A 13,352-nucleotide genomic window follows, 5' to 3' on the forward strand; every position below is an offset into this window, starting at 1 on the left:
TCATAATAATCATAGATTTTATCCTCAGTTAATTTCATATAGGCTTTAACAAGGGGATGATTCAAAGGAACATAATGACTCAGTCTCTTAAAATTAGGGTGACAATCACGTATAGATTCAGAATTCCCCATAGAGGAAGTGTTACCCTCAGAAGGAGCATTACCATAATGGTAACATAACATGACATTTCTACAGAAGATTCTTAAATCCAAGACAGTATCAGTTAGCCTACTATTACTAGATGGAATAAAAGTCAGGCCCTTACATAAGACACTCTTTTCATACTGGTTCAACAAATAAGAAGATATATTAACAATTAATGATTCGGTATCTTGCCCCAAATTTTCTTTAACGTTTGACCTCCCCCAAAGTCTCCCGACGACTTCCTCTTCTGTCGCCCCCTGCTCATCGACCTGCTCCGTCTCCCAAATCTCTCCAGACGAGCAGGTAGCGGAAAAGGAAGGCCAGGAAGGCTAAGAGTAGTTGTACCAACAGGCAAAATTTTCTTATTCAGTAAATGAACATTTACATTTTCCTTCGGTCGTACAACCCTCTCAGTATCAACAGAAGCATTCACTACAACATTCGGAAACAAATTCTGTTCAAGCAATTCAGAAGAAGTAGCATTAACAACATCAGTATTATTGTCAACATCCTGTCTAACAAGTGGTGTACGAGAGCTCACATCAGTATCATTATTCTTATTGTCAAGTGAAACAATATTATTAATGTCACTAGAAGTATGAACCGAACCATTACAGTTCTTGTTCAAAGTAGTCATAAGTCTGTCAACAGTCCCAAGGTTACTCTCATGAGATACCTCAGTCACATTCTCTCCAGCAGTCTTAGGCATTCTACAATCCACTCTAGGTACAACATTCTGACCTGTCCTCTGCCATAAAAAGACATGGCCCATCTTAAAATCATTAGTGTCCCTTAAAATTTTAGTTTTCTTTTGTTGCAGTAATTTCCTTTCAAATACTGCCACACCATCAAGTACACTCTCTAGCATCGGACATAGAATGTCACTAGAAAGTCTACTAAACAAAACATCTTGTTGTAATTTTAAATCTGATCTCAATTTATCTTCCTCGGGTTCAAAGAACTCATTTAGAAGATGCATATACTTAGCGCTCACCTCAAGGTTAATCTGTTGCCACCTAATAAGAAGTTCAGGATATTGTGCACCTTGGGTCGGCATATTCAGAACTTGAAGGCCACGAGGAACAATCTTTCTTTCAAGACAGTACTCAAAGTGCTGTCTTTGTAATTGCAGCCTTTTTAATTTCAAAAAATTGCGCTCAATGTCTTCCATCTGTTGTTGTAAAGCTTCCACTTCTTGGGTCGTACTAATGACATCATCACTAGTGATATCACTTGCGTCTGGAACCAACAATACCTGATTATCCTTCGCAAGATATTTGGCATATCGTTCCGACAAATATATGCCAGAATCAGTTCTACAACTATTACCACTTCTGGTTGAGTTATTGCCACTTCTGGCCGGATTGTAGTCAAGCTCAACTGTTTCGATAAACTGATTAGCCATGTCCAAGGGGCTGAGGGTAACACTTCCTCTATGGGAAATTCTGAATCTATACATGATTGTCACCCTAATTTTAAGAGACTGAGTCATTATGTTCCTTTGAATCATCCCCTTGTTGAAGCCTATATGAAATTAACTGAGGATAAAATCTATGATTGTTAGGATGCACAAACTGGTAATGTTAAACATGGTAAAAAATTCAATCTAACGTTTAATGAACGACAAGCTCTAAGAAGTCTTAGAATGAATTCAGAAATTACCATTAGGCCTGCTGACAAGGGAGGCTCGGTAGTTGTCATGGATAGTGTTAGATATCATCAATCGATGACAAATATGTTGAGTGATAGAAATTTCTATCACAAAATAAATATTGATACTGTGTATGATATTATTAATAAAATTAATAGGTCCTTATATAAGATTTTCCATGTTGGATCAGTTTCTGAAGAAACTTTAGGCTTTTTAACTGTGTATAATCCTTTGTTGCCTATTATTCAGGGACTTCCTAAAGTCCATAAACATTTACTGAATACACCCATGCGCCCGATTGTTTCGGGAGGTGGGTGGGTTACTGAAACCTTGTCGATCTTTATAGAGAAGCATCTCAGATCCATCTTGAGTTCTAATAGGGTGGTACTCCAAGATTCGAAGCAATTTCTTTTGGATCTGTATGAATACATACACGAGATTGATGATATTGAAGAGATATTCTTTGTGACTATGGATATTCAGTCACTATTTACTATGATTCCGAATGATCTGGGTGTGTGTTATGTACAAGATTATCTAAGAGTTCATAGTACTTATGACTCTTCACAGATAGAACTAATTTGCTTTCTACTTGAGATTGTGTTGGAAAACAATATCTTTGTGTTTGTTTGAGCATGATATTTATGCTCAGAAACATGGTGTAGCTATGGGCATTTCCTGTGCCAATAGCTATGCCAATATGTTTCTAGCACAATGGGAGAACGAGGTTTTATTTAAGACTGGAGATTTTAATCTTCATGTGCCCTTCTATCGACATTTCATCGATGATTTGTTTTTTCTTTGGAAGGGCACAGGTCTTGATTTGAGGAAGTTCCATGAATATATGAATACGTTATGTGATTGTTTGAAATTCACTATGACCTCTTCTAAGGAACGTATTGAGTTTTTAGAACTATACATAGAGAAGTTACAGGGTTCTTTTATAAATACTGGTGTCTATAGAAAAACTTGTTTTATGAATACTCTTTTGAGTAGAACCAGTATGCATCCTAATTACGTTTTTCGTAATCTGATTCATGGACAAGGAATCAGAGCTTCAAGATTGAATCCAACTGATGTTGGTTTTCAGTCAGAAATTAAACTTTTGCAACAGAGGCTGTTATTGCATGGCTATCATAAGAATGAGATTTTTGAGAAAAGGGCAGATCTGGAAGATCTTAGGCAAGGGGTTGCAGCTCCCTATTATGGTCCCAAGACACAGTCATTAATGAAGTCATCTGCTTTTTCTTTGGCCCCAGGCAATCATGTGAAGGTTCCTTTGTTCTATACACAAGATCATAGGGCACTTAATAACCTCTTCAATGAATATTGGTCTATTTTACAGGTAGATCCATCAATTGGTGATATTGTTGGTCCTTGTCCATCTTTCTTTTTTAGGAATAAGTTGAATTTAAAGAGGCTGCTATGCACTAATAGAGAACATCATAATAATTATGTTACAACAGGAGTGACAGTACCTTGTGGTAGCTGCAACTTCTGTGAGGTGATAAATACATCTGAGTCCTTTGATCACCCATATATGGATCGAAGATTCACTTTTAGGATAAATGCAAATTGTAGATCCACTAACGTTGTTTATTTAGCAGAATGTGTAGAATGAAGGTCATTCTACGTGGGGAAAACAAATAGATCCCTACGTGAAAGAATGAGGGAGCATCTGTATTGTATACAGAAGAATTTAACATACAATGCCCTCTCCAAACATTTATTGGAAAGGGGTGCAACACACAATTTTATATTTTGAGTTATTGATAGTATTACTCCAGGTATTAGGATGGGGGATGTTCGGTATCATACAGAACACAGGGAAACTAACTGGATGATTATTTTGAGAGCCCACAGAGGCTCAGGCTTAAATGAGTGAGCATCCATTAAGCCCCTTAAGAAACATAGAATACCTAAGTAGTGTTTATTTCTGTACAGTTTTTATATTATTGTGACAGTTTGTTTTTTATATATATTTTATATGTGTTTCATTTGTGAGATGTTATTCCTTTAAATGTTTTAATTGTTTGAATCAGAATGATTAGTAAGGGGTGTGGACTAATTGCTTTGAGTATTTATAGGACTGTTATTTTACTTGTTTTAAAGGTCTGAAGAAGCATCATATGCGAAAGCGCTTACCTCTTGTTAATGTTAATATACCTTTTTATTTATTTGGTTGCTGCCGTTTATGTTGCCTTGGTCGCTCCGTTACCTATTGATTTGTTGTTATTTTACTATATTACTCTTAGGACATGGAGTGTTTGCCTTGTGGGTTACCGTTATTCATCTTTTTGTGGATATATATATATATATATATATATATATATATATATATATATATATGCATCTACAGATATACATATGGGTATAAAACACATCCGTGAAAAAAAACTGTTTGAAATCTGTTTCATGAAAACAGAGATTGAAAATGGACTTAAAAACAACAAAATATATTATTAAAGTGAAAGACACAGAGAATGAGAGACATGGATGTAGAAATACACCATTTCTGCATGGACACAAACACTCTTGCGTGCATACATACACACACACACAGACACACACCCACACACACACACACACACACACACACACACACACACACACACACACACACAGACAAAAGCACACTACACATTACATTCGCATACAGAAGCTACAAGTAAGGTGTATTTATTAAAGACTTGGAGAAAGATATTAGTTATGGAGATGAAACATTATTCACTAATACCAAATCTTTGATTTTCTAGGAGATGTTAAAATGCAGCAAGAAGTCTGATGGGACTGCTGAACTGGAGGAAGCTCTTTCTGCCATGCTCAATATTGTCAAGTCTGTGAATGACTCAATGCACCAGATTGCAATCACTGGGTTTGAGGTACATACTGGTTGAATTTTAGTTTTCATAATACCATTGTGAAGATAAGAAGTAGTGTTCAAAACTAGAAGTAAACAAATAATGTATGCACTATTGTCATGATAATACTTTCACTGGTGATGATTCTATCCTTAATCAGATTTCATACAAAATGTTCAAAATGTTTAAGTGTGATACACTTTTATACAGCTTCTTCTTGTAATAGCTTCAGCGAGTCTTACACAAAACTACAGAAAATGGATTTTGCATAAGTTTTGTACTTGTTTACTAAGAGTTAATTAATTATAATTTATCTTAGCAATAATTCTTCAAAGCACATTTGGTCAAAACCAACTGAAGGAAAAGAATCCTTTTTGTTTTATAACTTTGCATGATATTTGGTGATCTCAAAGTTAAGGTGTACAGAGGTATCACCTTTCATTGTGTAAGGGGCCTTCACCACCAGCAATGAGGAAAAGAATTAGAGGTTAAATTTTCTTGCCTGAGCCAGACAAAATGGACATTAAGGAGCTTGTCCTTGAATAAGCTTCCTACATGCATCAGTCTGTACTTGTTTCAAACTCTGCAGTTAAAGCAGTGCTTTGTATTATCTCTGGTAGAGAGAGCAGATTCGGAATATGTCAGTAAATATATAATATACCTAATACTTCACCTTTTCAAAGGCTAACATAGTTAAATACTCCTGTTCAAGGCTTTGATATTGGGTGCACAGACTAAATGTTTATTATGTTGTTCACAATCTGTAACAGATGCATGTCATGTTTTAAGACCCATGAATTCACTGTATGCAGTATATTTTATATATTATTATATGCCTTCAGTTGTACCAAAGATTCTAATAAAAATAAACATAACTGTAATATTATCCCTGTGACGACTGCGCCCTGGCCCAGCAATCAAGGAGCCTCAATCCTCACCACTAACACCAGGGAGGTTGTCTCATAGAAGAGAAGAGGATAACTTATGCACACAGTAAAGTACAATTTCCCTTAAGTGCACACAGAGATCACAAACAGTCTGGGGCTGGTTGCTCCCTTGCTCACCAGGTCCCCAATAAGACTCCCCACTGGCACAGCTATAGGGTCCTGGTCTTAGCCTAACTGGGCAAGCTAAAACCTCTAGTACCCTCTCTGTCCAACCAGTGCTTTGTGTTCCTGCCAAGTAGCTGACACAACACACACTTTGAGATAAGTATTTATATAACTCACAGCCATTGGGGATGCACAAGCCAGTGCATTTCTTTGTGCCGGTCCCAAGCCCAGATAAATGAGGAGGGTTGTGTCAGGAAGGGCATCCGGTGTAAAACCTCTGCCAAATGACTTATGCGAAGAACATTTCATATTTCCATACCTGATCGGTCGAGGCCCAGGTTAACAATGACCGCCACCAGTACTGTTAGCCAACAGAGTGCTGGCAGAAATTGGGCTACTGTTGGCCGAAGGAGAAGAGGAAGGGGAAGGCATGCCCGAAGGCAGGAAGAGAGAAGGAAGGTTAGGAGTGTAGCAGTGAGGGTAGGAACTTTGAATATTGACAGTATGACTGGTATAGGGAGAGAGCTAGTTGATATGATGGAGAGAGGGAAGGTTGATATATTGTGCGTGCAAGAGACCAGATGGAAGGGAAGTAAGGCCAGGTGTATAAGAGGTGGGTTCAAATTGTTCTATCATGGTGTGGATGGCAGGAGGAATTGGGTAGGGGTTATCCTAAAGGAACAGTATGCCAAGAGTGTTTTGGAGTTGAAGAGAGTGTCTGATAGAGTGATGTTTATGAAGCTTGAAATTGATGGTGTAATGATGAATGTTGTTAGTGCATATGCTCCACAAGTTGGGTGTGCGATGGATGAGAAAGAAAAATTTTGGAGTGAGTTGGATGAAATGGTGGTGAGTGTACCCAAGGGTGAGAGACTAGTGATTGGAGTGGACTTCAATGGGCATGTTGGTGAAGTGAACAGAGGGGATGATGAAGTGATGAGTAGGTATGGTGTTAAGGAGATGAATGCAGACGGTCAGATGATTGTGGATTTTGTGAAAAGGATGGACATGGCTGTGGTGAATACAAATTTTAAGAAGAGGGAGGAGCATAGGGTGACGTACAAGAGTGGAGGAAGATGCACAAAGGTGGATTATATCCTATGTAGGAAGGCCAGTATGAAGGAGATTGGAGACTGTAAAGTGGTGACAGGGGAAAGTGTAGTTAAGCAGCATAGAATGTTGGTCTGTAGAATGACGTTGATGATCAAGAAGAGGAGGAGGACTGTGAAACAGTGCCAAGGATTAAATGGTGGAAGTTAAAAAAGGGTGATTGTGAGGTGGAGTTCAGGGAAGAGTTAAGACAGGCACTGGGAGGCAGTGCAGAGTTACCGAATAGCTGGGTAACTACAGCAGAGCTAGTAAGGGAGACTGCTAGAAAGGTGCTTGTTGTGACATCTGGACAGAGGAAGGAGGACAAAGAGACCTGGTGGTGGAATGAGGAAGTACGGGAAAGTATACAGAGGAAGAAGCTGGTGAAGAAGAAGTGGGATTGTCAAAGTGATGAAGTAAGTAGACATGAGTATAAAGTGATGTGGCGCATGGCAAAACTGAGAGGTGGCAAAGGCTAAGGATAAAGCATATGGAGAGTTGTATGAGAGATTGGATACTAAAGAGAGAGAAAAGGACCTGTACCGATTGGCTAGACAGAGGGACAGAGCTGGGAAAGATGTGCAGCAGGTAAGGGTGATAAAGGATAGTGAGGAAAATGTACTCACAAGCAAGGAGAGTGTGTTGAGTAGATGGAAAGAGTACTTTGAAGGGCTGATGAATGAAGTGAATGAGAGAGAGAGAGAAGGTTGGATGATGTGGGGATAGTGAATCAGTAAGTGAAGCAGATTAGCAAGGAGGAAGTAAAGACAGCTATGAAGAGAATGAAGAATGGAAAGGCTGTTGGCCCAGATGACATACCAGTGGAAGCACGGAGGTGCTTAGGAGAAATGGCAGTTGAATTTTTAACCAGATTGTTTAATGAAATTTTGGAAAGTCAGAGGATGCCTGAGGAGTGGAGAAAAAGTGTTTTGGTACCTATCTTTAAGAATAAGGGTGATGTGCAGAGCTGCAGTAACTACAGAGGGATAAAAATTGATCAGTCACAGCTTGAAGTTATGGGAAAAAGTAGTGGAAGCTAGGTTAAGAAGGGAGGTGATGATTAGTGATCAGCAGTATGGTTTCATGCCAGGAAAGAACACTACAGATGCAATGTTTGCTCTGAGAGTGTTATTGGAGAAATACAGAGAAGGTCAGAAGGAGTTGCATTGTGTCCTTGTGGACTTAGAGAAAGCATATGACAGGGTGCCTAGAGAGGAGTTGTGGTATTGTATGAGGAAATCGGGAGTGGCAGAGAAGTATGTAAGAGTGGTACAAGATATGTACGAGGGTAGTGTGACATTGGTGAGGTCTGCGGTGGGAGTGACAGATACGTTTAAGGTGGAGGTGGGATTACATCAAGGATCAGCTCTGAGCCCTTTCTTATTTGCAGTGGTGATGGACAGATTGACAGATGAGATCAGACAGGAGGCCCCATGGACTATAATGATTGCAGATGACATTGTGATATGTAGTGAGAGTAGGGACCAGGTTAAGGAGACCCTGGAGAGGTGGAGATATGCTTTAGAGAGGAGAGAAATGAAGGTCAGTAGGGCTAAAACAGAATATATGTGTGTAAATGAGATAGAGGGTAGAGGAACTGTGAGGATGCAGGGAGTAGAGTTACTAAAGGTGGATGAGTTTAAGTACTTAGGATTAACAGTTCAGAGTAATGGTGAGTGTGGAAGAGAGGTGAAGAAGAGAGTACAGACAGGGTGGAATGGGTGGAGAAGAGTGTCAGGAGTGATTTGTGACAGACGGGTACCAGTAAGAGTGAAAGGGAAGGTCTACAAGAGGGTAGTGAGACCAGCTATGTTATATGGGTTGGAGACAGTGGCACTGACAAAAAGGCAGAAGTCAGAGCTGGATGTGTCAGAGTTAAAGATGTTAAGATTTGCACTGTGTTTGACTAGGACAGACAGGATTAGGAATCCATATATTAGAGGGTCAGCTCAGGTTGGACAGTTTGGAGACAAAGCAAGAGAGGCGAGATTGCATTGGTTTGGACATGTCCTGAGGAGGGATGCTGGCAATATTGGGAAAAGGATGCTAAGGATGGAGCTGCCAGGTAAGAGTAAAAGAGGAAGGCCTAACATAAGGTTTATGGATGTGGTGAGAGAGGACATGCCGGCGGTTGGGGTGAAAGAGCATGATGCAGAGGACAGGAAGAAATGGAAACAGATGATCCGCTGTGGCGACCCCTAACGGGAACAGCTGAAAGAAGATAATGATGATGATGATGATGATGACAGACACTCCTGGGAAAGGCTGACACAGATTCTCCAACTGTGCCCCTTTACCCAGACTATATGGTAGTAATTACTGCCACCACCCAGTTAATAATATCAGCTACTAAAAGGCCCTTAAAAGGGTGTCCAATTATTACTGTGCAATATTATTATCCAATGGCAGTATGACTAACAGTCAAGGCTTACTTTCAAGTGGCCTATTACAATAACCTTTATAAATATGCAATGTACTGTAGAGCTTATCTCTACACAAATCAGCCACAGGTAGAACATTTTAAAAATATTTAATAATAAATAATTAAAACACAAGACAAAACTACTACACCACAGAGATATCTAAGAGTTCAGAGATCACACAGAAACTTAAAATAATACAGTAGGACAGGTCTGATTTCAAAGAAAAATACCAAATTAATCTTTATTAGCTTTAACTATTTCTAAAAGAAATCACAGTGCTAAAACATGCATGTGATCATAAAACAGAGTACTGGTAAGTTGGATATCCAAGATCAAAATGCCTATAGTCTCTTATGAGAAATAGTATTTAAACATTACTAACTAACATGTTTGCTGGGTCCCTCCCCAAATTATATCATTTTTGACACTTAGGTTTTCCCAGGCAAACAAACTGCATTATTTAACAATCTAACACCTGCACAGAAACTTACAACAATAGAAGACATTTCACATGTATATTCTAACAAAAACTAGAGCAATAAAGCACCTTCCACATCTAAATTCTGGTCATAAACTTTAGCCTTAAAACAATGTGCATGAAACCTTCATCCAGCCACAGTGGAGTCGAACTGTAAAACATTAAAGAGATTCATAAGATCTTTGCAACTTAAAAAGACACATTTGAAATACTTGGCTTGGTTTTCCGTACAGCAGATGGCAATGTTGCAACAACCTTGAAGTTCACATTTTACAGTGTTTTCTTACATTTGAAAACACAAGCCTGTATTTTACATTTATTTATACAGTTGATAGAATTATGTATCAAATTTGTTTTGACTAGGCTGGCAGCCTTTGCCCATCTCTCCCCAATCGTCATCATGCCATTAAAATTATGGACAGAATAGGAGCTGATCCAAAAACAACAGTACAAGTAATAATCTTTTTGAGAGGAAAAAATGGTGAAAAACTGAATTTTTTTCACATTTTTTATCAATATTAATATACCTGCAGCACTATAAGTAGTTATTATTAATGCTCACTTTGTTTTAAAATGAACATTTCTAATCGGGTAAGTATATTAATGCATTATCATATTTTTTGCCCAAGCCTTTGTTTTTTTTTTTTTTCAGAATGCACTCTATGCACACAAAATATTGGATGTTGCCGTACCATCACATGTACCATTGTCTTCATATTTACTTAGAATGGCAGTATTCAAAATCACTTCTTACTTTCAGAATTATTGGACAGCATGTCAGAAACTTTTTTCCACCATTTCTCTCTCGCTGTTTTTTTTTTGTCTTTTTTTTGCCATGTTTTAAACCCACTGTACTGATCAATTTCTTCTTCAGCTACAAAAAAGTGTTTAAATTAGATTTTTTTCACAGCTTGAAATCAGTTAGTTGCTGGTCCTAAACATTTTCTATATTTATGTATAGGTTCATAGATGAATACTAGGCTAACTGCCCTAAAGCGCCATTTTACACCTAGCCAATAACCCAAGGTCAGAATCAAACTCTAAACCTTGAATTTATGAGGCAAAGGCCTTAATCATTATACCAAGCCCACCCCAATAAACAATTACCTGACAATCCATATCATTCACATACAGAGCCATAGAAAGATACAAAAAGACATGTGAATGTAGTAATAAAGTCAGAGATGAGCATAATTGGACCTTTTTCCTACACCGATAACTATCAGGATGAAGGACAGCATATCATGGGATATGACAATGATGCTTTGTGCAGTCCCACATCTATAAAATAATTTTTCTATTTATCTTTACACAGAAATGAAGCCTGTATATGTCTGAAACTGACAGAAGCTATTTCATCAGAGGGGAACTATTTTCCTCTTTTTCTCAGCAAACCACTGGATAAACACAACAGAACATTTTTGTTTTTAACTGAACAGTAAAAAGTGTAGAGTAAAACAGAATAAAATATCAGTGACTTTGTAGAAGACACCCATTTTCTTTACATCAGAAAAAGCTAAATCCAGGTGCTTTCAAGACATAAAAACTGTTATAATCATTTATGACAGGTACCATATAAAGGGGACATGACTCCAGGTTCATCATCTTTCTTATGAATAACAAGAGACCACCAGGACCTCAGTAGACAGGAATAGGAAGGAAGACTGAAGACTCTTATCCAAAATTTATTAACAGCTAAGCACTTTTGTTCCTCCTTCGGTGGAACTTCATCCTCACTAAATCATCAATTTAAAATATAATTCTATATAATATAATTAAATCACCAATTAATTCATTAAAAGCTCATCACATGATTAAAACACATGCATTTTCCTCTCCACTTTCTTGCTCAGCAAAAACTTTTAAACTTTTAATAACATCGATGACAAAAACCTGAATAAAAACTGTAGTTAAAACTATTATTTACTTAACATCATAATGTCTTAATTTTAAAATAGGGCACAAATTATTTACTTAACATCATAATGTCTTAATTTTGAAATAGGGCACAAAGACCAAGATTCATTTAACCCCGGATAAACAATTGTGTTTAATCTTATCTGCCACTGTAATTTGTTGACACCCAAGTGTTCATCCATTATTTTACCCTGGGGATCCTTTTTAAGGTGATTCAGTACAAAAACAAAACAAACTTTATAAGTAGCATTTGAGGAAATGTGTTTAAATAAAGCACTGGTTGTTTTTGCCCATTTTAATGTCAGAAAAATGTTCATATATTTGGTCCCTCGACCTCCTACAGGTTTTCCCCACATAAAAACAGGGACAATTTTGACAGTGGGCCACATATACCACATTTTTAGAGGTGCAGTTAAAGTGACCCTTGGCCACATATTTGACATCCTGAATGAAAATAGTGTCACTCACTAAAATATGTCTATATTGTGGACAGGCCCCACATTTGTAGGCACCTAGTTTTCTTGGAATTCCCACATCAATTAGTCCATTCTCCAACCAATGTTTAAAGGTTTTGTCCTTTTTATATACAGCTATTGGTTTAGACCCTACCTTGTCTAAAATTTCTGGCGCACTTGAAAATAACCACCAATTATTTTTAATAGTCACAATAATAGCTGGAGTAACTAAATAATAAATAGTTTTAAAATAAATCTTTTCCACTTGTTTAAATTCTGGGGAGGTTCAAAGGTCTTATTGACATTATTTAGAAATGGTAAAAAATACACCCATCTATCTCCCTCTCTGTAACCACTTTCATTTTGATTTCCATTAAAAATTCTTTAAGGTATCCCATAGTAGAAAACATATAGGTTCATAGGTTCATAGGTTCATACTAGGCTATCTGCCCTAGGGCATTTATAAGCCTAGCCCAGAGTTTTGTGACTTTCGCCACCCCTTTAGGTTGAAGGATACTATGCCCATTATTTAGCTGTGCCTCTGTCAAGCAGTGACACTGATGTGATCCCTGGGGTATACCTGCGATCTCCCATCCATTGGTCAAGATTTCTCTTGAACAAAGCCAGCGAGGTGCTCTGCCTCACATGTACCAGGATTTTGTTCCACAGCATAGGGAGTCTCTGGGTGATGAATCTGTCCCTCCAGCATGTCCTATTTATGACCGTGTCAAGGTTCAAGTCTCATGCTCTTGTAGATCGGATGGATTTAGATTTTTTGAGGTGAAGCATGTTCATTAATTCTGGGTTGGACATGGCCTTGTATGTCAGGCACAGGTCACCTCTGAGCAGGCGGTAAGTGACTGAGTAGAGCTGGAGCTCCTTCAGTCGGGCAGCATAGGACATATTTTTGAGACCCTTTATCCTTTTGGTGAAGAACTTTTGGGGCCTTTCCAATTGCTGCAGGTGTCGGGTCAGATACATTCCAAATGGGGCGTTGTACTCAATCATCGGTCTGATGAGTGATGAGTACAGGGGAATGATGATCTCCCTTGACCTAGATGTGAATCCCTTCATGATCAGGTGGGCAATGTAGAAGGTCTTCCTAACTACTTTGGCAACGTGGGTGTCAAATGAAAGGTTACTGTCAACCTGGGTCCCCAGATCCCTGATAACCTCTTCTGTGCTTAGTGGATTGCCACCTATATGGTAGCTGGTGGTAACCTTGTTTTTCCCGAAGGGTATGACTATGCATTTTTTAGCGTTTAACTTTAGGCCATGGCTT

The 13,352-nt window shown here is 38.2% G+C and overlaps 1 protein-coding gene across 4 annotated transcripts in view; it reads left to right on the forward strand.

Moving 5' to 3' along the window:
* The window catches only part of LOC122801123 (guanine nucleotide exchange factor DBS-like), a 3,406,519-nt gene that overhangs the window by 2,762,280 nt on the left and 630,887 nt on the right, over window positions 1-13,352 (forward strand). For all 4 annotated transcript variants that reach the window (XM_044070650.1, XM_044070651.1, XM_044070652.1 and 1 more), the window contains exon 22: window positions 4,552-4,677. In XM_044070650.1, coding sequence (XP_043926585.1) covers window positions 4,552-4,677 — 126 coding nt within the window. The remainder of the gene's footprint in view (window positions 1-4,551; window positions 4,678-13,352) is intronic.

Source organism: Protopterus annectens, chromosome 4.part1 (assembly GCF_019279795.1).
Source record: "Protopterus annectens isolate FY-2018-M chromosome 4.part1, PAN1.0, whole genome shotgun sequence".
Taxonomy (NCBI): Eukaryota; Metazoa; Chordata; order Ceratodontiformes; family Protopteridae; genus Protopterus; species Protopterus annectens.